This window comes from Xiphophorus hellerii, unplaced genomic scaffold (genome assembly GCF_003331165.1).
Source record: "Xiphophorus hellerii strain 12219 unplaced genomic scaffold, Xiphophorus_hellerii-4.1 PGA_scaffold_72__1_contigs__length_338794, whole genome shotgun sequence".
NCBI classification, from domain to species: domain Eukaryota; kingdom Metazoa; phylum Chordata; class Actinopteri; order Cyprinodontiformes; family Poeciliidae; genus Xiphophorus; species Xiphophorus hellerii.
The window spans coordinates 78,928-103,228 of NW_022587647.1; the positions used below are offsets into that span (position 1 = coordinate 78,928).

The 24,301-nt window shown below is 39.0% G+C and overlaps 2 protein-coding genes and 1 long non-coding RNA gene across 3 annotated transcripts; 1 reads left to right on the plus strand and 2 right to left on the minus strand.

Annotated features, from left to right (window-relative positions):
- Nucleotides 1-343: 343 nt before the first annotated feature.
- Nucleotides 344-4,518, minus strand: LOC116716593 (dol-P-Man:Man(5)GlcNAc(2)-PP-Dol alpha-1,3-mannosyltransferase-like). The gene is made up of 9 exons (XM_032557422.1): nucleotides 4,304-4,518; nucleotides 3,013-3,112; nucleotides 2,773-2,920; nucleotides 2,496-2,656; nucleotides 2,257-2,377; nucleotides 1,954-2,159; nucleotides 1,422-1,498; nucleotides 971-1,115; nucleotides 344-868 (listed from the first exon to the last, which is right to left on the minus strand). The coding sequence occupies exons 1-9, from the start codon at nucleotides 4,482-4,484 to the stop codon at nucleotides 697-699; spliced, it is 1,311 nt and encodes a 436-aa protein (XP_032413313.1). The 5' UTR covers nucleotides 4,485-4,518; the 3' UTR covers nucleotides 344-696.
- On the plus strand, nucleotides 4,500-9,051 carry LOC116716594 (mitochondrial ubiquitin ligase activator of nfkb 1-A-like). The gene is made up of 6 exons (XM_032557423.1): nucleotides 4,500-4,606; nucleotides 6,147-6,288; nucleotides 6,711-6,798; nucleotides 6,914-7,034; nucleotides 7,701-7,932; nucleotides 8,037-9,051. Exons 2-6 carry the CDS (start codon nucleotides 6,172-6,174, stop codon nucleotides 8,550-8,552), a joined length of 1,074 nt encoding a protein of 357 aa, XP_032413314.1. The 5' UTR covers nucleotides 4,500-4,606; nucleotides 6,147-6,171; the 3' UTR covers nucleotides 8,553-9,051.
- Nucleotides 9,052-22,909: 13,858 nt separating this feature from the next.
- LOC116716583 (uncharacterized) lies at nucleotides 22,910-23,353 on the minus strand. Its single transcript, XR_004338550.1, has 2 exons — nucleotides 23,165-23,353; nucleotides 22,910-23,081 (listed from the first exon to the last, which is right to left on the minus strand). It is a non-coding gene; the product is annotated as an uncharacterized LOC116716583 (long non-coding RNA).
- Nucleotides 23,354-24,301: the final 948 nt, after the last annotated feature.

Genomic DNA, 24,301 nt, shown 5'->3' on the forward strand with positions numbered 1-24,301 from the left:
TGACTGATGAGGACCACAGTCCTGTCTTCTTGCTTCACCAAAAAGATGGGTACAAAATGAAAAAGTCATAAACGCCAAGAAGCTAAATGATCAGCAATTTCCTTTTTAAAATAAAATTGACCTGAGACAAAACATTCATAGTTTTTGTATCCTGAATAATGCAAATGTAATGTGATAATTATGAATACACACTGGTAATCATTACTGTTTAAGGTTTATTTGCAGTATTGCATAAAAAACAAAACAAAAAAAAAACAATGCAGGCTTTCACCAAATATCAGATTCATGTTGATATGTAGTCGATTTAACACTTCTGAATCTACGGTTAGCTCTTTAGATCTTATCTTTAATCCATCACATTCTGTGCATGAACAAATTATTTCTAAGCATACATGATTTTCCCACAGCACTTGAAAACTTCCAATTGTGTAACAACAAAAAGACTCCTGAGAATTCATCCTTTCCGTTTTCATGTCTTTGACTGCAAGCCACAGCAGTGTGCACTAGCCGGGTACAGCAGCAGCTGAGCTTGAACGACAAAGCAGGAAACAAAGACAAGAAGCAACAAATGGCAACTTGTATCCACCTAGCAACAGTCTTTCACAGTGACTTCCCTCTGCAGGCCCTGTGCCGATGATAGAGAGGAGGATGACGGAGGTTACTCAGCATCCGATCAAACGTCCTGTCCCGTCAGGTTCAGTGACGCTTGTTCCCCTTATCAGTCGTGTGTTCTTTCTTTTCCGTCAGGGGTGGAGCCAGCCACAGACAGAGGAGGATGATGAGGTGACAGACATGGAGGGCTGCAGAGCTGCTCTTAGTCGAGGGATAGGTGTTCCATGAAAGCTCAATCAGTCCAAGAATCAGAACTCTGCACACCAGAATGAAACTCATCATTATCCTCATACAACTCCACCACAAATTTGGACTTCAGTGTCAAAGTAAAAGCTCTAATTTCAAGACTTGGCCTTACCTCAGCAGGTGGGCCAACTTCTTGACACCGCCACTCCACAGCAAGTAAGGCAGCGTGTGGAAGTACCACACGTAGAACTGGTAGTGCAATGAACGGCTGAAGCACATGCCGATGAAGTTAGATGTAAAGAGTATCAGCACTATCTGTGGCTCGCTGTTAAGGACTTAAACTACAAAGGAAATGATTATTAATTTCAGGTCTTTTAAAGTAAAAAATTAATTTCAAGTATAGTAGTTTGAACTGACTAAATTGTTAGTAATCGCTTTATTTAAGAGCTGTGAAAATAAAGGATTAGTAAAAGTAATGCTGGGCTTTGAATAATTTGCTAAGCTATAGAGGCTAACGAAAAAATATTAAAAATTTAACCACAACTTTTAGGTTCACAAGAAACACAAGCATGGGTATTTCTCATTAAAATAAAAATGTAAAAAAGATTTAAATGTAAGGATATGATCCACAGTGATGCTTTGAGCAGGGATTTTCCTCTTGCTTGGTTCTTTAAGAAGCTCAACTATGTTTTCTCCTGGTCTGAGAAAACAGAAATTGCAAGAAAATATTCTAAAAAAATATTTATATAACAGTTTGCTTTCTAAAAAAAACAGTACTTGAAAGTGAACTAAACATTGGACTACCATTCAGATCATTTAAATATTTAAGCAGCATCAAAATTCAGTGATACTGCATTATGCCTCAAAGATCCAAACACAGACTGATGAACATGTTAGAAATGTAAATAACATTAAAATGACCTCTATTCTAACATTGTGACACAAAACATGAAGCTGTATCCGTATGAATGAACCCTGAATCTCAGTTTCTGGCAGATCTTCTGCTGTTTTTCTGTGGGATTCATAGAGACTCATATTATGAAAGTTTATTGGTTTACAGGCAAACAAAACCCTAAAACAAAATCTGTTCAATCAAATCGTCTCTCCTGGTTTATCTTATCTCTGGAATTACAGCACATCCCAGGTGTGTCTCACCTCTTCCAGCGGCGGAGAGCGAAGAGCAGCAGAGTGAGGAGGTGAGCTGCCAGCAGGACCAAGTGGAAGTAGCGATTCAAGAAGAACCACTCTGGCAGGAAGCGCCAGTTCACCGTCCACTTGAACATGAACTGACGGCCCAGATCAAAGGCGCGGCTCAAATAGCCAACAGGATTGTTCAATAGGAAAGGCAAACCCAGGAGAAGCTACAGTAAGCAAAGAAAAATTTGGGATTATTGTTCCTGAAATATATAGACACTAGAAAGTCTGTGTTTCATGTTTTAAATTAAAAGGAGTGCTTACCTGTATGGCTGCACACACAGAAAGTTTAGGGATTGTTCTGATGAGGCCAAATTCCCACAAAAGGCAAAAAAGTAATCCAGGGGCAAAAAGAAGCACGTTCATTTTCACAGACACTGCTAAACTGTCAGAAAGAGGGAAAGATTAAGCTGTAATTTCATCACCTCACTTTATAAAGGAGTATGATACATTTGAATACTTTTAACGGTGAAGTCTTAAAATAAGTAATAGTTCACACTTGCCTGTACACGCCACAGCCCAGAGTCCAGTATCCATCCAGAAAGAGATTAGTGGCTGCAAACAGCAGCATCATGGCCACTGGATCATTAAAGAGACGCAGCACAAAGATGGAATGGATCCGATACGAGGCGCAGCACACAAAGAAGAACACATATGGCGGAACCTAGAAAAAAAATGTCAGAAGATGAAAAAAATACTTATTTGCTTTACTATTAAACTCCAGATGACAGACTAGAGTTTCAAGGCGTAACCAGAGTTTTTGCTAGAAAACCGACAGACCTTCTTGGTGCGGTTGTATATTCTGAAGACAAGCAGCAGCGTAACAAGATAGAACACTGCAAAAATGTACTGGCCGAGGCGGATGTTCATCCCATGGTTGGTAATGTAGTACAGAGCCGTGAAGATGTAGACAAAACCAGCAGGGTACCTAGAGTAACAGGAGGATTCGATTTATCAACATGTTCTGAACTGAAAGGATCAGAGAAGGCTACAGCGCAAAATCGTCTTTGTAAAACTCACACCAAAGGGCCGGTGTCTCCTTTAAGCTGGGTGTAGTCATAGGTACCGTTGATGACCCCCTCCACCTCATCCATGTACGCCTTCCAGTCGATCTCTGTGTCTGCACAACGTGTCATATTCATTTATTATTAATATAAAACTATTAGTATTACTAAATAACATTTTTCTTTCACTTTAGGAATGGCAATTTACAGATAATAATAATAATATTAACCTTTATTGACATTTAGCAACCATTTTGTGCTTTTATGACTGGAATGGGCTGCACAACAAATCCAACAGTTATTGTAATGCAACTGTGCCAAATATCTTTATCAAAATGGACTACCTTAATGCGAGACATAGCATCCTGGTATTTATCAAGTTCCATGCATTCACAAATATATATGTACCTATTTGGAGGGACTTTAAGTACAATTGGTTACCCATCACCTAAGGCCAAAATGCTAAATCTCACAAAGGTTCGAGGACATAATGTGAAGGAGTCAGGAAAATGTGAATGAATCCTAATCAAAATAATAGTAGTCACTATAAGAAATAGCAATTTTATGTATTTCTGGTGTGATGCAGCTCTGATTTCATGGTATCATGGCATTAATGTAGGGATTTAGAACAGCAACAATTAACCCTTCTGATATACAATACAGTTACAATATTATGTAGAACAGTGAATCTCATCTCTTTTGCCATTGCTTTTCCAGCAACAGCTACTCTGGTCTCATCACAGTCCACTTTTTATGTTGAAATTAAGCAACACTTTGTGATTTGGGGGTAAAAAAGTATAATTAATTTTTACATTTTAAAATGGTTTTTAAATAAATAAAGGTTTATTTAAAATAAAACTCTCCAAACAACTAGATTGTTTCCAAAAACGTTGCAAATTCAAAACCTGATTTTACAACTTTTGCACAACCAAAAGCTCAGGATATCACACACTGCGAATGTTTCCATTGTATTTCGTGCAAATATTTCATTTTTACAACTATTTAGATAATCAGATTGTCATCACAAATACGCTTAAGAATCCATGCTATGAATGCACACTGCAAAATTCAAACAACTTACACACCATATATACAGCAAAACTAATAGTATGCTAAAATTATCATAAAATGTTACTTAAAACAGACATTTCCGTTTGACACTAAGACAGACAGACAGAGTGTGTAATCCAGTGACAGGTGTTAAGAGTTCAGTTAATGCTTTGCTAATGCTAGCCATTTAGCATCCGGACGCCTTCAGGAACACGACATCACACCGGAGCATGCTAACTAGCAGCGCGGCAACTTACATGCCACTTTCTGTATGACCCACAGGTTTATTCCAATTTCCAGGATCCACAGCACTGAAACCACCAGTAACGTATGTTCCGTCTTGAACAGGATCAAGTGCTTGTCCTGCCAAAGAGTGTGGAGTTTTCCCCACAGAGGGGACGGAGAGCTGGGGCTTTTTCTCCGCACACCTCCTGCCATGTCGGCGCTTAGAGGCGACGTGGAAGAGATGCCGTGCGCCAACATCTGTCACGTGACGACGCCGTTGTCTACGTGACGTGACACAGAAGTGTTAGCTTGACAACTTTAATTTTGTCCTTAAGGTAACAAAAAGTCTACTGTAACTTATGTGCTAGGTTATTTATAAACATGTGCTTGGATTATGTAAATGTTATGAGTCATATTGGTGCTTTACGTTACTTTAGAGTCATTAATTGCAAAGGTCAATGTTAGTTCCTGGCAGTGTTAGCATGCTAGCTAACTAGCAAAGCAATGTAGTGGGATTTAAAGTCAATAAATGCGGATGATAAAGCATGGGGAACAGACAGGCAGTCGAGACAAAACAATTACAAAATATACTGCAAACCAGTTCTCGAGGTTTTAGGCAGACAGTTTTACTGAATCTCAGAACTAACTTCGAGTCTGAAGCACTAATAACAGGTGTGGAGTTCACTGGCAATTTGTTCTGCAAAATCCCAGCACAGCTTCTGCTTTGAAGCGGTTCCCACTTCCTCACTGTGAGGAAGTTCCTACGGCAATTTAGAAAACCAGCAGGAAATGTCTGTGGTTATCTTTTTTTTATTTTCTCAAATGTAAACAAATTACGTTGCTTTGTTCTACATGAGTATTTTTTTAAATTCTTGCAGTGACTCCAATGTCCACTTGCTGTTTTTCTCATTAACTGCACTGATGTAACATGGATTGAAAACCCCTGATTAACACAATCACACTTAATTATATTGATGCAGTTATGGTAAAAGAATACTACACTTTTATTATCTTTTTTTTGTTTTAGAATTGGGGTGGCAACAAATCCTCACAGCACAACCTTGAAGAAAATAGCACAGTTTCATGGTGTCATTGTATTTAAACAAGCATTGAAAAGAAATGTTAAGAATGTGACCGAAAGTTTCTTTTTGTAAGGGGCTTAAATTAAAAACAACTAAAATTATATTTTTTGTAATCGAGTGTTGGGCGGGGGGATGGACATCTTTTAAATGCCTGGCAATTCCAATTATAGCCAACACCATTTTGTTGTTTTTTGTCTGAAAGTTACTAAATATTGCCACAATGTCACTAAGTTCACAAGAATTGGTTGACTATTGTCAATCATGCGTTTGAGTACATCAGTCAGCTCTCTCTCATGGCAGAGCAAAAGAGGACAGTGAATAATTTTTGGATAAGATTGGTTTCTCCTGTAAGTATTGGCAGATCTCCAATCTTTGAACAACAATTTGTGCACCCATACATGTAAGCAAGAGAAAATTATTTGAACTTTCTTTCAACCAGTGGACCAGTAGGGCGCAACAACTCGTGGTGAAGGGTAGCATCATAGAAACAATATGTTGTGAAATCGTTGCAGCGTTAAAACAGTAATTTGATTATAGCAACCAGCCCATTTCTAGGCTCTAAAATAATATAAATCTAACAGCATGTGACCCACAACACACCCGCAGATTCTATTCTGTTATAGTGAATGGAAAAAGTAAATGGGAAAACAAATACACGTCCGAAAAACACAGATACAAAATATGTGTCCTTTTCTAAAAATGGCTGTACTATTTGTGAAACATATCAACAATGTCACTGTAAGTCTTGCTAGCCGTTCTCACATATTATATCTGGTTTCTTTTCTGGTTTCAGGGCTGTGGTAGGACGCCCAGAGAGAATGGAAGGGTTTCCTCTGACCTTTACAGAGGCAGTGTGCCTTGGTGCCAGCTTGAGCCTCTCTGGAGTCTTTTACTATCTATACAAAAGAAGTAGATTAACAGTTAAGAAACTTGAAGTAAGTTTTTTTTTTTTATATATATAAATATACTTATCCTGGAAATGTGTTCATCTAATGTCTGACTGCTTTTGTGCTTAAGAAGTGTTTGAACATTTGAGTTGTTGCTTGGAAGTGATCCAGGTTTTCTGAAGCTGCAGCATCTATTGTCAGCTCCTCATCACATGCAAGATTGACTAGTTTGAAATAAAATATAATCTTCATGTTGAAGTATGTTAAGCATAACAGCTGGTAATACTACAATAACTATTGGTAAAAAAAAGATAAAGATAAAAAAAAATACTTTTCTATACTTTTGTGGAAATTCACTGAAACTACAATGTTTGTTGGAAAGTTACACCAGTTAATTATTTAACTGTACTACATGCAAATCTGTGAATGTACCATGTAGTGCATATTTTACCAATTTATTTTCTTTCCAGAATGCTCCACACATTAGTATAGATGGAAAACTCAAAGACCTTTTGAAAGTTACTCCTGGAGGCTGCTTACAGTATGCTGTGGTTGAAGGTAATCAGAACTTCACTGTTTTGATACAGACGTGAACTGAATGCATTGTTTTAGTGCAGTGAAAGACATTTATGGCTCATATTTCCTGCTCTTGGATGTATGTGTCCACATGTAGGTACGGTAAAACCAGTGGATGAGCCTCTAACAAGCCATTTCAACAAAGACATTTCTGGTGTGTTGCAAAAATTTACAATTAAAGAGCACAGGCTAATATGGAGCAGCATTTCCCGCACATGGTGAGAGTCTGATATAAACACATATGAAATGTTTGGTGTTATATCAAGTTTCAAACTATTGTTTCATATGTTTTGAGATAGCATGTTTGCCATTTAAATGCCTTACAGATGTTCCTCCTATTGGATACTGGATACTTCTCTGTGCACTATATAATAGGGCAGCTTGATAATGGAAAAAATATCACAATAATCTAGAATTATTCTGTAATGAGCTTGTAAAAAGTATCGCACTCACTGAACAGAGCTTTAGCTTGAACATGAAAATTTCCCTAATAGCGTTTTCTTTCCAGCTACAAAATGGCAGAAAGATGTTATTTACTAACCAACACTGCCAAAGAGAAACATTGTTTTTGTGATGTTGAGGAAAAGTTAAAACTGAATGAAACTGAATTATCTCTATATAAACTACAGTTGAAGTCTATTTTCTAATTAGGTGACCTTTGATGGCATTTGATTTTACCAATGTACACCAAGATTTTTTTATTGAAAACTGTATAATAATTTTTTCACTTCACAATTATGCAAAACTTTGTTTAATTATGACCTTACATTTGTAAACTCAATAATACCTAAAGTGCATGATATCATCACACATAGTTTAAAACTTTACATTTTATTTTTGCTAAGCAGAACCATGTTCCTTATCTTTGGCTCTGCTTTCTACAGGATGGACTCAGAACGCATCTTACACCAAAGAGTGAATATGGTGCCTTTTGCTTTGTTTGGATTAGACAAGGCTGCAGTCAAAGTTCAGTCTCCTCTGCAAGCAGATGGAATATACACAGAGGTCATCAATGAGAAATTTCACCAGCCCACTCTTAGTTTTGGAGAGCTTGTAGGAGTTTACTTCAGTGGAGAAAAGCCTAAAGGAGTCCTGGAGATTGAAGAAATGCTTAAGGTCGGTTTGTAGATTAATCTAACAAGTCTTACTTTAGATGTTTCATAGTTTTGATGCTTCTTACAATAGCAGATATTTCTGATGATAATCAAACTCTCTTATAGGTGGGTACGACTCTTACTGGCATCGGCGAGTTGACCCTAGACACAGACGGCACCGTGACTCTTCGTCCGCCCTCTGATAATTCTCCATATTTCTTGAGCTTGACAGACTTTGAAAACCTGCGAAATGAAACTTGCAACATAGCTGTTTTTTGGAAGGTGCTAGTTGTTGTCTCGGCTTTGGCCGGGACAGCAGTGCTCTTCTGGGCCGGCCTACGATTCTACCGCACCTTTAAGGATCGCTGGGAGCGGGACGCAGCATGCAGGGAGTTTGCCCGTCAGCAAGCTGAAGCCGCAAGACTGCGTGCCGAAAGAGCAAATGCAGAAGGTTCTGAAGAGGAAGACAACAATCAAATGGGGAATGTCTGTGTGATCTGTCTCAGTGAACCAAGGGACTGCATCCTGTTGGACTGTGCACACGTATGCTGCTGCTTCGCCTGCTACCAGGCCCTCCCACAAAGAACGTGCCCCATCTGTCGGCAGAACATTGCCCGGGTTCTGCCGTTTTATCAGCCTTAAGGCGCCTGTGTGACCATATACCTTCAGTGCACTAAAGCTCTACAATAAATCTGAAATAAAAAGACTTTGGAAACGGTTTTTCACTAAGCGAGGTACAATGTTAAACTGTCACAAGAAAAAAGAAAAGTGTATGATATGTGCATTTTCTTGTAATAGAGAGTTTTATTTTTGGTAAATGTGCCTTATGAGAAAAAAAAAACACAAGGCTGCTGCTTTATCAGTGAGAGAACTGTATTATGTATGTTTGCTCAGAAAGGTTTGGTATTAGTCTTATTAAAGAGAAAAAGGCTTTAGTGTTGTAGTTTTAGTTTATGTACAGCTAAAAGAATGTTTTACATACTTACTTTACATCAAATTTAGTAAAGCATCACTCTGGCAAGTATTTATAAGAGGGCAAAATGCTGTCATAATTAACACTTGGGAAGGAGGTGACTAATTTATTAAAGCATATAAAATTTGAAAACTTGTTAGACCAAAGCGAATAAAATATTTAAGCAATCTGAAAGCCTCAGAGGGCTTGAAAATGACTCTTAGAACCTATTTATTGGCTGGTGTTTGCAAAGCAGCCAATACTGGAGTGACATTTATTTTAATGCTGATTGTATCCCTAAGAGAAGAGAAATGGAAGACAATGGATGTTCTGTGGTATACACTATGGTTGTTTTCATAGGGAAATTTATTGGTATGTTTGATGTTTGAACTTTTAAAATAGAGAAGGGCTTTAGAAAGGTTTCAATATTTCACTTATTTGAAATAAAGTACACTGTACTTTATTTAGATATTTCATCCCATTAAAAACAGTGATATCACTTGGAAATAAAGGAGTAGCCTAATGCAAAAAGACTTACCAGCCAACCAATTAGACTCATTTCCAGTTATCGTACCAGAGCAGACCTAGTTTTGGCTCTTTGAACTGCCTTAAATCTAACTTGCGTTGGTTTAAGAAGATATTAGAACATTGCTTTGAGATTTTGATCCACATTGACAACATCGCTTCGTACAGCTGCTGGTGAAGTTGTGGCTTCAACAACCATGATGCAAACCTCTTCTTCCACCACATCCTAAAGTTAATCTACCGGACCGACTGTGAAGACCATTGGTGTTCAGTGAACTGACTTTCATATAAAAATTACAGCTTGACATAATTCACTGGAAGAGCATTTAAACTACGTACTCTTAGTACGCAACTGTTGGATAACATTTAAAAATTTTTCATTATGCAGTCCCCCAGCTGTATTCCACCCTGGGCAGAAAGCCACATTGTACATATGAAAAATCACACCACTGCTTATATTAACCCACAACATAAAATAACCTAGACATTTAGATGATAGATGACAAGATATATACATACTTTGAGTCTGACCCATCATGCTTTTAAGTATAAGTTTTTACATAAATTAGCAAAAGCAATAGGATTGGAAAGACAGATGGTGTAAATATTATTTATCTGCATTTATTTTATGCTTGCTGACAGTGGAGCGAGTCATTTCAACAGCAAGTTCACTGCAAAAGCAGATGGGAAGACGCGTTCAAATTTGTATTTAGAAGCATCACACAAAAATGTGAATTGAAAGAAAAAGTTAGATTTGTCTTGAAGTATCAAGACAGAGTGAAAAACAAAGAGGTGGAAGACTCAGGGTCTCCTTCTGAGTTAAGACAAAGGTTCAATCTGTTGTGCATGCAGTTATAGAAGTTACAAGGCATGAAAAGAAAAAATATTCTCTTAGTGATTATTCCTCATTCTTATAAGGTTTTCAGCTGAAACTGATTCTGTAGAGTGCTTTTAAAGAGATAAGTACTCCGGCTTTTGGGGGGGGGGAATGGTGCTTTTACCTACATTAAATTAATTACATTTTAATACAAGCAAATTATTTTCCTGATTTACTTTTTCTACCACTAGGTGTCCATCTTTATCCACTTTAAGTTGATGGAACAGTCGCGTAATGACTGACAGAAAGGGAAGACCCTGACTCAAGACCCACATCACATGCAATTATCAGACACAGTAAGACCCTTAATCTGCCCTGACAGCTGTCAAATTACATAGATAACACGATTATTCCCTAATTGGTTCTGCTAATAGGATGAAGAGGTCTATTTAAAATATATTACACTGTATGTTTGTTTTAAATTGTCCCTTTTGTGCATTTTTGTGTCGGATAAAAAACAAAAGTTGTGTTTCGAAATATTTTCATCCGGACAGAAAGCATCAGCCACAGGCACAGCAGATGGAGGCTAATTCTGTGTATAGCAGCACAATAGAGCTTTAAATAGAAATGGCACACGTCCGTCTCCGATGAGAAAAGTTCTGATAAATCTTTGAAAATCCTGACACTTTCTGACCTCATGTGCTTTTGCTCCACATCGTTCAGGCCAGCACGGGGAGCTGTTTCCCTTTTGCTTTGACGCTGCTCGCCAGGTTTTTCCACAGCCACCCCTGCAGAGATGCATTATCTCAGGAGACAGAGCCATCACAGCACGCCGAGGCCCCTGATGCCAATTACCGCTGTCACCCATCTGCTTTGGGCATGCAGTGAAATGTGGGATAGGTTGACCTACTTTCTGACAGCAGTGTGACTGCAGTGCTTCTCTTCTCAGCAACAGACGGCGAGCTCTTTCCCTGGGGAGAGCAAGACGGAGCGAAGATCAAGAGAAATATAATTTAGTTAGAAAATAAAGATTCTTTTTTGTCTGTATTCTTAATTCAAATAGACAAAATAATTACATTCTTAGTTTTACCTAATGAGATTACACTGTTTCCCTGGAGGTGTTATTGCAGCTTTTGTTCATTTCGTTGTGGTGTTGTGACTTTTGTCCCTGAATCCCTCTGTCCTTCCAGGAACAGTAAATAAATAACAGCCAGACACTCGGCAATTAATCAAAGTAATGTAAAAATAAATGTAAGTCATATAGCTAGGTAGCTAACTATATTCTGTTAGCTTCTTTCAACATGTCATCCAGCTGTAAATTTTAAGCTCTTTTCATAGATGTTTTATGTTCAAATTTATGATGCAAAATAAGCATGTATGTTGCGTTATTGTAGATATTGGTCTGAAGCTTTTTAGACTTAGACAACACTTTTATTGACCTTCACAGCTAAGATACATATAATAACCCAAGTAATTTGCACAAATCTAGATGGAATAAGATTTAGTCATTCTAGTGTATCATTCATGTCTGGGCTTTCTTGCACAGAAAACACTGTCGTGAAGTGACTGTTCAGTCTTTAGTAAGCAGAAGAATGACAATTGGACATTCAGGGTTCCCAAATTGGACATTGGGGATTCAGCCTAAGCAGACTGAACCCCAAAAATCAAGGAAAAAAGGCTGCTTCCTCTCTTCTTTAACATGAAGGAAATAATGTATGCATTTGGAAAAAAGTTGTTGTTATTGGTCACTTACTATTACTACTGCCTAATTTTGATGTAATTTACTGACATTCCTTATTTGCAGAACTAATCCGACCCAATAACATTTCTAAAACTGTGTTTCAAATAAGAAAGAAACACTTCCTTTATGCTCTTTAAAATTTGGACGTAATCTGACACATTTTTAAAAATCATATATTATCATTTTTGTAGATTGTTGCTGAATGACAAGAACTGAAGGTGAAAACCTTTTTTTAACCTGAGTTAACCTCGGATTAAAAAAAAACCTGAGGTTAATCTCACCAATTTGTTCTGGGGACCCATACGTGATAGGAGTGAATTACATAAGTAAGATGTACTTCTTTCTTTTTTCATCCCCGCAAGTGTTTGTGCTCTTATGTACATTCATTTGCTTCAGATTTGGAAACCAAAGCTGTGCTCGAGTAAGTGAGCTGTTTTTGTTTTGTGGAAGACGGAGTGCATTAGAGTGTGCAGGTCTGCTGTTCCAGAGATAGATGTTGCTTGTTCTCCCTTGCTGATCAGCTCCTCCTCACCCACGACGAAAAGGCTGTGCAGCCATATGAACAGTCAACCTCATCCCTGCATGCCTCTATCACTCGTTCCTCCATACTTCAGCTTCCATCAGCAAGCAGGAATAGGACTCTTGTTTTATGCAAAGCATAACCGACCTTTGAGAAATAAAATAACATGTTTTTAAGTGTAAAGAAAAATGTAGCATGATCTCCTATGTTTACATCTCTGCAAATTCAAAGCAGTGTTGAATTTTAAAAAGGCCTTAAAGTCTATGTCCTGCTTATAACCTTGAAACTTTTAACTTTCTTTCACTAGTTCTCCCCCAGAGAAATGACCTCATCATCTCCTGGTGCAAAAGTTTGAATGACAGATGGACGTTTAGAAAATGTTTAGTTGTACACATGAAACAATTGATACAACATAAGATAAGACAAAAAGGATTTCCTTAAAACCCTATGCAAGAGTCAGAGCAGAAAAACAGTCAGGCCGAACTAAAGCTCACCAGAGGGAACTTAGAAAAAGACCAGAACGTCTGAAATAATGTTCTGTGGGCAGAAGAAATATTAGCGATAAACCAAAAATGAGGTGAGGAGTGGGGCAGACCCTTCCTCAGAAAGATGTTTGATATATTTGCAGATGGCTGCAAAAAGTATTTAACTGAGGCAACTTATATCGGAATATATAAAGGAATGAATGAACAAACTAATGTCAACTATGGATAAGAGTTTGTAGAAAAGCAACAGCTTTCACAAGTAACAGAAAAAAATAACCCAGTGCTATCATGGTGCAGCACTCATAACACTGTATTCAAAGCTAAGGCCCCTTACCAGCAAATCACCAATTCTCACATTGCCTCCTGCAGCAAGCACACAGCACTAAGTACCACAAATGCAAACCCTTGAGCACAGATTCAGCTTCCTTGTAGATGTGGCATTGGATGAAGGTGGCGCATGCAGCATGGCTTCAGTGTAGCACACTCTTGCCGTCAGCATTTCTAATTCAGCTGTGCACTCGCTGATCCAAGCGCAGGAGCTGCGCCAACATTCCCACAATCAACCGGAGGATGTTCTTGCCAAAAGCTAACAGCAATAAACTCCACGACAAGAAGGGAAGGCGCGCAGCGCACTGTCAACTTGGTCAGTGACTGCAGAGGCCGTGTGTGTCTTCTCTTTATGCATAGGCATTTTTGATTTTCTTATAATATAAAAGCTGCCTTTAACTGTCTTCCTTTGAACAAACACCACAGACTAACACGCAAACCACACACCGACACAGTCATATATCCCTCCCCCTTAATGATTACAGTTGTTTCCCCCGAAGGTAATTCTAAATCTAAGTATAATCACCACTTTCCACAGAGGTCTTCCTGTATGTGCCTCATACACACAAACACTCCCATGTGCACAGGCAGTGTGGTGTGTGTGTGTGTGTGGCCCGGTTCTCCTTCAGAACCAAGTTGCTGGCTTCATGGAGCTGTGGTTCTGGTTTCCTCCTGATCAGAACCAACAAACTCTGACAGCAGATTTCTACAAACTCTCTTAAAGCTGCAGCTTCTCAGTGGGAGGAGAATGGTTCAGGCTTCCTGATTGGACACAGAGACAGCAATCAGCCAATCAGAGGAGCAGCAGCTTGCTGTGTTCCTGCGTTTGTGTTGGTGTGAAGATGAGTGTTGTTGCTGTGTCCATGTCTCCAGGAAGTCCAGCTGGACTCCAGCCGTCCAACATGTCTAGAGACAGTGGTCCTCATCCATCAAACTGTGGCAGCAGCAGATCTGATCTCAGATCTGTTTGCTCTCTCAGCTCAACAGGAAACAACTGATCGGGTTTCATCCTGGTCACAGCTCTGAGATCAGTCTGACTGCAGCCTGGAAACCATCTACTGGATGTGCTGCGTCACTGACTGCTGCTGGAGAGAGGGCCGGAAACACTCACTGATCTGCTCTCTCCTTCCTTCTTCTCTCTGCAGGTTCTGATCTCTGTGAAGTAGAGAATGGTCTCAGTGTCCTGCTGATCCTCAGAGGTTGAAGCTGCAGCAGTTTGAGTCTAAAGAGACTCTGACTGGATCATGATGATGACCTCTGACCTCCAAGGTTTTCCTCCCGTTTATTTTCTCGTGTCTGTCATTTATTGTTTGTCTCTTTGGATCAATAAAGATCCAATTCAAACTGGGCTCCATTTAGAGGCTTCGTGGAGTTTTGATCTGAACTGGATTCAACTGGAAAGTTGATCTTTTTTCTCTCTGATTCATTTTCATCCTGGAACCAGAAATGGTCTGAGAATGGAAACATGGGAATCATTTTCAGTTCAGCTTTGAAGCCATGAATGACACTTCAAACCTCTTTTCTCTGCTGCTTCGTCCTTCTGCTGACATGAAAATGTTCCTCAAAGCTCCACAGATAAAAAGATGCTTCACTGGAAACTGCAGCGAAACTTCAGCTTCCATCAGAGAAACCAGTTTAACCAGTTTAGAACTGGATGTCCTACAGAAACTCTGATCTTAGAGCAGTTTTCAGAAACATGTGGAACCTGGAAAATAAAGATTTTATATATTTTATGTTCATTGTAAAAGCTAAATCTTGAAGTTTTACGTCATCATTGATTCTCAGCTTTAATTTCTCTCAGTTTGTTTTGGTTTTTACTTTTTTAACTCCATATTTCATGTTTTGAGTTTTCTAGAGAACTTCAGGCTCTTTACTGTGATTTTACTGATTTATTCAAACCTCAGAGAATCACTGGGATAATGTGCTGATTGGTTCATGTTTGATTTTCATAATTCTTCTAATGTAATGTGGGTTGCTGGGATGTTTAACGACCAAATAAAGTTTTTAAAAAATCTTTGTGTATTTTTTATGCAGCTGACTGTGTACACATATAATAACTAAACCTTCGTGTTAATCCTCCATGCCATTTTTGCTGTATTATAGGTTTTCACATTTAGTTTCACAGCTTAGATTAGTAAAAGCAGAAACATCTCAAGTTGATTTCAGCTTTAAGCTACTAATTTAGCCAGCAGTTTATTTTTGCAGTATTCAGACTGAAGATGTTTTTTTAATAAAACAGATGAGAATCAATCTTTTCAATCAAAACTCGATTAATTAAATCGGCTATTGAATTAGAATAATAACTTGTATAAAACTGCCATTTCTGTCTGGTTAATGGTGCAGCAGATCCTGCAGGGGGCGCTCTGGGGCCTCAGTGTTCAGGTCGGTTACAGTCACATCTCCCAGACTCCTGAATCTTCTGGTTCCTTCCTGAAATGATTTCCTGCAATAAAATGTTGGTTGGAAATGTGCAGAAAACTGAGAAAAACCTGAAAAAGTTCAAATGTGACCTAAAGTTTTACAGCTCAACTCATACAAAGGAAAACATGAAAATAAAGGTGTTTATTGTCACCTGGAAGGAGGCGGAGCCTCAGGTGTGTCAGCTCTACTCAGGTTTGGATCAGAACCGGTTCGGACTCCATGCAGCAGCAGAGCAGAGTCTGTATATTTTTGTTATTTAATACATTATCTTAAGAAAACGAAATTGATAGAAAGGCTATAAGGTTTCTTTTTCTTTTTTGGGGGGGCTTGGGAGTAATATATATGTAGCATCCCGATCCACACTCCATTCCAGTTCATGGCGGTAATGCACATCAATAAGTTGCTTGTCAACCGCCAAAAAAGAAGAAGAAGAAGAAGAAGAAGAAGAAGAGCAGCGTCTGGATCAGGTGAGTGTTTTGCCGATGTTTTATTTACAATGTGAAATTAATCCACAGCATAAACAACTAAGCAGGTGTAAGTGAACCAGGGTGTGATATTATTTAAAACAATGTGGTTGCAAGGAAGTAAATTTGGTAAGACTTTATTTGAAGGGGTGCACGTAAAAAGGACATAGGATTCTTTATAAATGTTGTCATGAAATGACACTTTTTATACAGGGTTTACACTTTTAATTGACTTTTATGTAATGTTTTAGCATAAGTGTGCATAAAAATCTCATTATTTACCAAAAAATTGACAAAGTTTACACTTTTACTGTGTGGATTATTGAACAAAACTATAACGCTGCCCTTAGATCAAATATAACTCGGATTAAATTAATGAATGAAATATAAAATCAGTATTCCTGGATGTAGAAAATGTTTCTGTAAGGATGCAGTTGTGACCTCACACCCCTAGGGTGCGCTAGCGGCCGCGCTGTTTCTCTACTCTCTTGGAATGGGCTCTTTGCACCTCAGCTTCCGCGTTCGGGGAAAAGCGGCTCATTTTTGTCCGGTCTATTAAAGATGTCATTTTACAGTCGGTGTTTGCAGGGCTTGCCAAAGCTAACAATTAACGATGTACATCGTATTTGTAAGGCGGGATCTAAAGCCCCATCAAGCAAACTGGAAAAAGGTTTAAGATGTACGTATCGTCATACATTCATGGATATGAAGGTGAGTCTTACTTTAAAGTTCTTTAAACTTCGTGGCTAACATTAGCTTTAGCTTATGCTAATAGGCAATATTCTCGGACATTTTACTAATACAATTGTACTATTTAAATATCTAAACATTCTTATTCTTTCTAACGGACAATGTTCTTACGTTATTCTGTATTCATTTTTAAGTTTATTGCTTTAATGTGTTTTTTGTCGTTAGTGTCAAACAGAGACCAAGTAACGGGGGAGATTACGGTTCGGGCTTTTTGCTTCCGAAGCATGAGGAAGCACGAGAAGCCCCATAATTTTTGTTTATTGTATTTTTGAGTTCAGACATATTTAATTAAGAAACCAGAGGTGGGGCGAGTAACACAAATTTTAAAAAGAAAAAGGTTTGTTGCGGTGTGGATGCTTACCTCGTGTAAAATCGGATGTCATCATCAGACCCTGCGAACCTTTGTAATCCGAAGGTAGAATGGATTTTCAGTTCTTCGATCTGGCTTGTTAGGGCTTTTATTTCTTCTTTTAATTTCTGGTTTTCATTTATTACCATGTCCAGGCCAGCTGGTTCTGGGACAGAGCAATAATCGTGATCTGCATACGTGCATTCCACAGGCGGATCAGTTGCGCCGCTGTCCGGCTCTGGTCTGCTCACTCTTTCCCATACACTGGCTCTTCCAGGCTGAACACAGAAATTGTTCCATTGAAATAGCACAGGGAGGCTCCTTTTTTTTAACCATTCTTCTCCCGCCAGGAGTTTTAGGCTGATGAAACTGATCCGGAGGGAAGTGAAGGCTGCAAACTTTGCTATGCGATGTTAGCTTGATGTTGTCGCGACGAATATTGACAAGCCATCGTTGTTGTAAGTCAGGATCGCTTGGAAATCCATGAAAACTTAAACGACTGTTATATTTAGAAGACGCTGTGCGCCGTGGAACACAACAGTGTTCATGGTATTGCTTAAATTGCCTTTGAAATACGAGTTTATCTTTCCTTGCGGTCATGGTCACTCAAAAGGAAAAAAATGAGCCGTATTTGCGCATGCGGATGTGACGTCAGAGCGGCAGGTGCAAAGAGCCCATAGAAGTAGCGAGCATGTTACCTTGTACAGTGCGCATGCTCACTGAGCATTGTCGTTGTAGTCAGCTGGTGGTTGTCATTCTGGCGAAAAGTGGAGAAAAATATCAAGTGAAACGGAGCAAAAGCCGAACGGATTGAAATATTTTACAGAAACGACAGTAGGTGTCGCTGTTTTCGCTTTATAACTAACAGTGGCGCTTAATTTTATTTAAAATTAGAACAAGTTGATCGTTTCTCCGCAGGTGGAGCGCTCGGATGGAGGCAGAGCCGGAGGACCAGGAGGAGGAAGAGGCGGCTGCCGCCATGCTGTGGTCCATCCAGGAGGCTCTGGAGAGGCAGACCCAGCAGATCGGAGCGTCGGCCTGCGGGGCCACAGCGGTGGTGGACGTCCTGAAGGCCCTCGGAGTGGATGTTGCGCCGGAAGAAGCTGACCGCTGCGTCCAAACCCGCCTGAGGGATATATTATGGGATGTTGGTGCGTGAAGAATAGTTTTTGACATGTTTGCCAGCGAAATGATGTGCAGCTGTTCATTTCTATTGAGACTAGAACGGATAGCAGTGACAGAAAATGTATTTTTTTGTCATCATTTTCTGTATTTAAAAGCTGTTGATTGTGTTGGAGTACAGAGAGTAGAATGTAAATGTGCAAGTTGTAATTTGTAAATAATTTGAAGGGATCTGGATGAATAAACTTTATGTTCAGGTCTTAATTGAGTTACTCGTTACAATCCTAAACAAGTGGGTTTTTAGTGGAGATTTAAAGGAAGTCAGTGTTTCAGCTGTTTTACAGTTTTCTGGAAGTTTGTTCCAAATTTGTGGTGAACAGATGCTGAAAGCTGCTTCTCCTCGTTTGGTTCTGGTTCTGGGGATGCAGAGCAGACCAGAACCGGAAGACCTGAGAGGTCTGGAAGGTTGATACAACAACAGCAGATCTTTAATGTATTGTGGTGCTGAGCCGTTCAGTGATTTGTAAACTAACAACGGTATTTTAAAGTCTATTCTTTGAGCTACAGGTAGCCAGTGTAGGGACTATAAAACTGGTGTTATGTGCTCTGTCTTCCTGGTTTTAAGATTTTTTTTCTTTGGCTTTTGGCACAATCTGAGAGGTTTCACTTTGTTTTATTGTGTCTGTATGTATTTTATGTTTCAATCTTTTCTATTTTATAATCGCATTGTATTTTATGATTGTGTATAGCACTTTGGTCCTGTCGGTGTATAAAGTGCTTCATAAATAAAGTTGGTATGGTATGGTATGGTATATTCTTAAATATTGAAGCCACACCTCCTCCTTTTTTATGTTTTCTATTCTCACTTAAGAAATTGTAGTTAGGAGGCGCTGATTCAATTAGTACGATCGGTTCATTATTGTCATTCAACCATGTTTCTGTCAGAAACATAACATTGATATTATGCTCAGTGATGAAATCATTAATTAATAGAGCTTTAGCACAGAGAGATGTGGTATTTAAAAGAGTTTAAATGTTTAAGTTTAAGTGAGTTGGAGGCCAAAGGTTCTTCAGTCTGAGGTTTGAATTAGGTCTGCTGTATTTTATATTTCTGTTTTTTTGTAAAAGGTTTTTGTAGCGATCTGGACAGGTAATGTCCTGTTCTGCAGTGCCGGGGGGCCAGACGGGTGTAAAGATAATTTTCTGGACCCGGACTCAGACCTCAGAGACGCAGAGTGATGGATCCTCTGGGGAGTCAGAGGCAGGAGGCTTAAATGAAGTGAGCTCTGCTACTTGAGCGCTGAGGATTAGAACAAGCAGAAACTGTTATTAGTGGTTTATTGTGTTGCTGAGCAGAAACTTGGTGCAGCTTTGGCTATTTTATAAAAGTCTTTATAGATAAAACTGAATCTGATCAACTTGAAAATCTTTATTAATTTAATGAAATAGTAATGGAAAAAAAATCTTGAAATGTTTAAACATAAATAATCTTTAAACTGAAATGTGAACTGGTTGTTATTTTCCATTTATTTCCTGGTAGTGATGATCAGCTCTCTCCTTCCTTCTTCTCTCTGCAGGTTCTGATCTCTGTGAAGTAGAGAATGGTCTCCGTGTCCTGCTGATCCTCAGAGGTTGAAGCTGCAGCAGTTTGAGTCTAAAGAGACTCTGACTGGATCATGATGATGACCTCTGACCTCCAAGGTTTTCCTCCCGTTTATTTTCTCGTGTCTGTCATTTATTGTTTGTCTCTTTGGATCAATAAAGATCCAGTTCAAACTGGGCTCCATTTAGAGCAGGCATGTCCAAAGTCCGGCCCGGGGGCCAATCACGGCCCGCGGTCAGATTTCATACGGCCCGCAGCTTCGGTCTCATAATGTATTATTTATGGCCCGCCTGCACTGTGAAACAGAATAAATAAATCATAAAACTTGAAACTGTAATTCCTCCTTTCACCAAATGGTGGCAGCACCACTTTAATACTATCAGTCTCTGCCTCCGTGCAGCAAACCCCTCTCCACTCATTTCTGCCATGGCCACTGCAAAGAAAACAAGGAAAGTTGACAGTGAGGGCCGCCGCTTTCAAGAGAGATGGGAATTACAATACTTCTTTTCTGAAAATCAAGGCAATTGTGCTTGTCTAATTTGTAATGAGACGGTTGCCTTGTTTAAGGATTTTGACGTAAAGAGACACTACCAGACTAAACATGCTAACACATACAACAAGCTAACAGGGAGTGACCGTGCTGAAAAACTGAAGCAGCTCCAAGCTGCACTGGCATCACAACAGCGATTTCTTTGGGCCTGAGTCAAAAGAAAATACCACCAAAGCAAGCTACGATGTTAATGTTAACAGCTAAACATGGCAAACCTTTTACTGAAGATACATTTATCAAAACTGTGTTTTGAAAATGGTGGAGAACATTTGCCCTGAGAAGAAGCAAGAATTTGCAAATGTTTGCCTGGCACGTAACAGTGTGGCACTGAGAGTTGAGGACATAAAACTGAGTGTTTTGAACGGTAACATCTGTCACTATCAGCAGCGAAAAGCCAAAAGAACATTTATGCACTTGGATTTATGGCACTTATTTTTATTAAACTCTTGAGTAAGATTTGGTTATGAACCTGTAGATGAAAACTATTAATTTCTGAAAGATATTGTAAATGACAAGAGCAAAATTCACTTGTTTTAAGATTTAATAATAACAGACAACTTTGCATTACTTATAACACCTGTTTAAAATGTTCTTGAGGCAAAGATATTTTTAAACTCATGTAAATTTAAGGTATTTCAAAAGCAGAATTTGTGTTTTTAGAGTTGTTCTCATCTGCCTGACTGGCTTATATTTGGTTTTTTTGTCATTTGAAAAATAAAGATAATTGTAACAATGAAAATTGTTTTATAAGTGCATGACACTTTTGTAGTTAAAAAATGTCCGAACAAACTATTGGCCCCGGGCATCTTGACTTTATCAAATCTGGCCCTCTTTGCAAAAAGTTTGGACACCCCTGATTTAGAGGCTTCACGGAGTTTTGATCTGAACTGGATTCAACTGGAAAGTTGATCTTTTTTCTCTCTGATTCATTTTCATCCTGGAACCAGAAATGGTCTGAGAATGGAAACATGGGAGCCATTTTCAGTTCAGCTTTGAAGCCATGGAAGCCACTTCAAACCTCTTTTCTCTGCTGCTTCGTCCTTCTGTTGACATGAAAATGTTCCTCAAAGCTCCACAGATAAAAAGATGCTTCACTGGAAACTGCAGCGAAACTTCAGCTTCCATCAGAGAAACCAGTTTAACCAGTTTAGAACTGGATGTCCTACAGAAACTCTGATCTTAGAGCAGTTTTCAGGAACATGTGGAACCTGGAAAAAAAAGATTTTATATATTTTATGTTCATTGTAAAAGCTAAATCTTGGAAGTTTTACGTCATCATTGATTCTCAGCTTTAATTTCTCTCAGTTTGTTTTGGTTTTTACTTTTTTAACTCCATATTTCATGTTTTGAGTTTTCTAGAGAACTTCGGGCTCTTTACTGTGATTTTACTGATTTATTCAAACCTCAGAGAATCACTGGGATAATGTGCTGATTGGTTCATGTTTGATTTTCATAATTCTTCTAATGTAATGTGGGTTGCTGGATGTTTAACGACCAAATAAAGTTTTTAAAAAATCTTTGTGTATTTTTTATGCAGCTGACTGTGTACACATATAATAAATAAATAAACTTGTCTTGTACATTCTGCGTCTTCTTCTCACACTTTTTGCCTGAGAGGAGAGTCTCTCCCTCAACCTAGGTACCCTTAGTTTAAACTTTAAGGTTTAAAGAGCTGTTGCTCTTTTTGCTTCAGCGATTAAATATTCCTTTTCTTTCCTTCTTTCTGTGCAACCATGAAAGCTGTGATCCCACCCGGCCCGGCTCAGTTGTTACCTGGTACCAGGAGAAGTTGGTTCTGATGCACCATACATCTGAAATAAAGTTGCTTGTCGCAGCCTTTCGTTCCAAAAAAGCAAAAAATAAAAACTCCAATAAAGGCTGTGGGTGGTAACAGGCGGTTTGGGATCTGTACGCACTTTGACTCGATTCATTTATTGCAAAAGTAGAAATAAAGGTCTTGTAACTTAGTTGAAATGAAAAATAATCTCAATTTAATGTTTGAAGGTGTAAACAAGTGTTCAAAAAAAAAAAAATCATTCTACCAAACCTCCCGTCCACACCAGACATCCACCAAACAATCCACCCAGCACCCGGTGTGTTTTGGTGGGAGGGTCTAACAATTAACAACGTAAATTAAACAATTCCAAATATAAAAATTAATTACAAATTTTGATTCTAAATTAACTTAAATATATTCCAACTACCCAAAGAACAAAACAAAATTGGTAGAAATTATAAACTACAAAACCTTAGCATAAATGGCCACGACAGTTGCTCCTAAAGTCATCAGTTGGACCTGTCTGGTTCTTCATCTGGTCTCTGTCATGTTGTTTTGAACTCTCCGAACCCACATGCAAAGACTCTCTCAGGAGATCAGATTAAAGATTTATTTACAAAAGACAATTGGTGTGTAATGCAGGAGCGTCTGATCAGGAGCGGACCGGTGTGATCGAACAGCTGGTAGGTGGGCGTAACTCGTCAGGGAGCTCAGCGGATGGAACTGCAAATCCCGTACTTCGCATGGAGTGTCCAGACAACAGGGAGCCTAGGAATCACAGAAAGGTACAGGACAGGTAAGCGTGCGAAACAGACTGGATATCTTTCTAGAGATCTCAGGACCAGATGTACCACAAAGGCGACAACACTTTGGCGACGAAGTGCCGGGAACCCGCTCCTAATATGCTCCCGCTGATGATCCACAGGTGTGCCGAAACACACCTGTGGAGAGGGTGTGTGAATACGGCAGCGAGCTCTCGAACGCCACCTAGAAGGAAACCAGAGGAACTGCTGAAGCCGCAGATCCTGACAGTCTCTGGTAGTTCAGGCAAGATGAAGAAGTTCCAATAGGTTCCAAATCTCATTATTTCTCAAGCAAATGATGCTGAGGGGTGCTGGTCAGGTCCTGAAACTGTTAAACGGACCTGGGTGGTGCACAGAATGGAAAATTGGTGAAGTACAAAAAGAAGTGCTCATTTGACCAAACTTGATTCGTATTCTCCCTCCAACCCTCTGCAGGTCCCCGCCATGTTTGGTGGTCCTAGCCCATTCCTTTCATGTAGCTGCCATAGACTCCCGTTCATTTTTCGACCTAGTCAAAGTCTGGCTAGGAACGTCTTATCGAGCTGGGACTTAACCCTAACTTCAGTGGCCTCTTACCTCAACCAGGTTTCAACACATTTTGATTTGTTTTTTAGCTCAATTTTTTAAATAAATCAGCTGAGCTTTAAAAACTCGTCTGAGTTTCTGTTGAATGAAGGAGCTTTGCCTCAATGCTGCTCGGCTCACCAGGAATTGGCCTTAAAAGTAAATGTTTAAACAGATTTTCTCTCCTTTTACTTTTTAAGGAGTAAAAAGGAACAGATGAACTCATGTTCCTTCATGTTTATTGGAATAAACATGAGTTCATTCCAATAAACTCATGTTATTGGAATGAACTCAGCTCAGCTTTAAAAAGTCATCTCAGTGATAACTGTTGGATGATGGAGTTTTATCTTAATGCTTCTCTGAAGGGGCTTGAATTTGGTTTTAAAAGTCTGATATTTTAACCAAGTTTTATTTTGTTTTATTTGTCTTTTCAAACTCTGTTTTGAAGACAGAAATCACAGCTCAGCTTCTGATTTCATTGTTGAGCTCCTGCTAGGTGCCAGAAATGTGTATTATCACGGTTCTGAACATCAGAAATGGACTTTAAAAAACCCAGAATGCATTGCATGGTGGGGCTTCATATTTTAGCTTCTAGTTCAGCTGTTTTTGCTGCAACCCCTA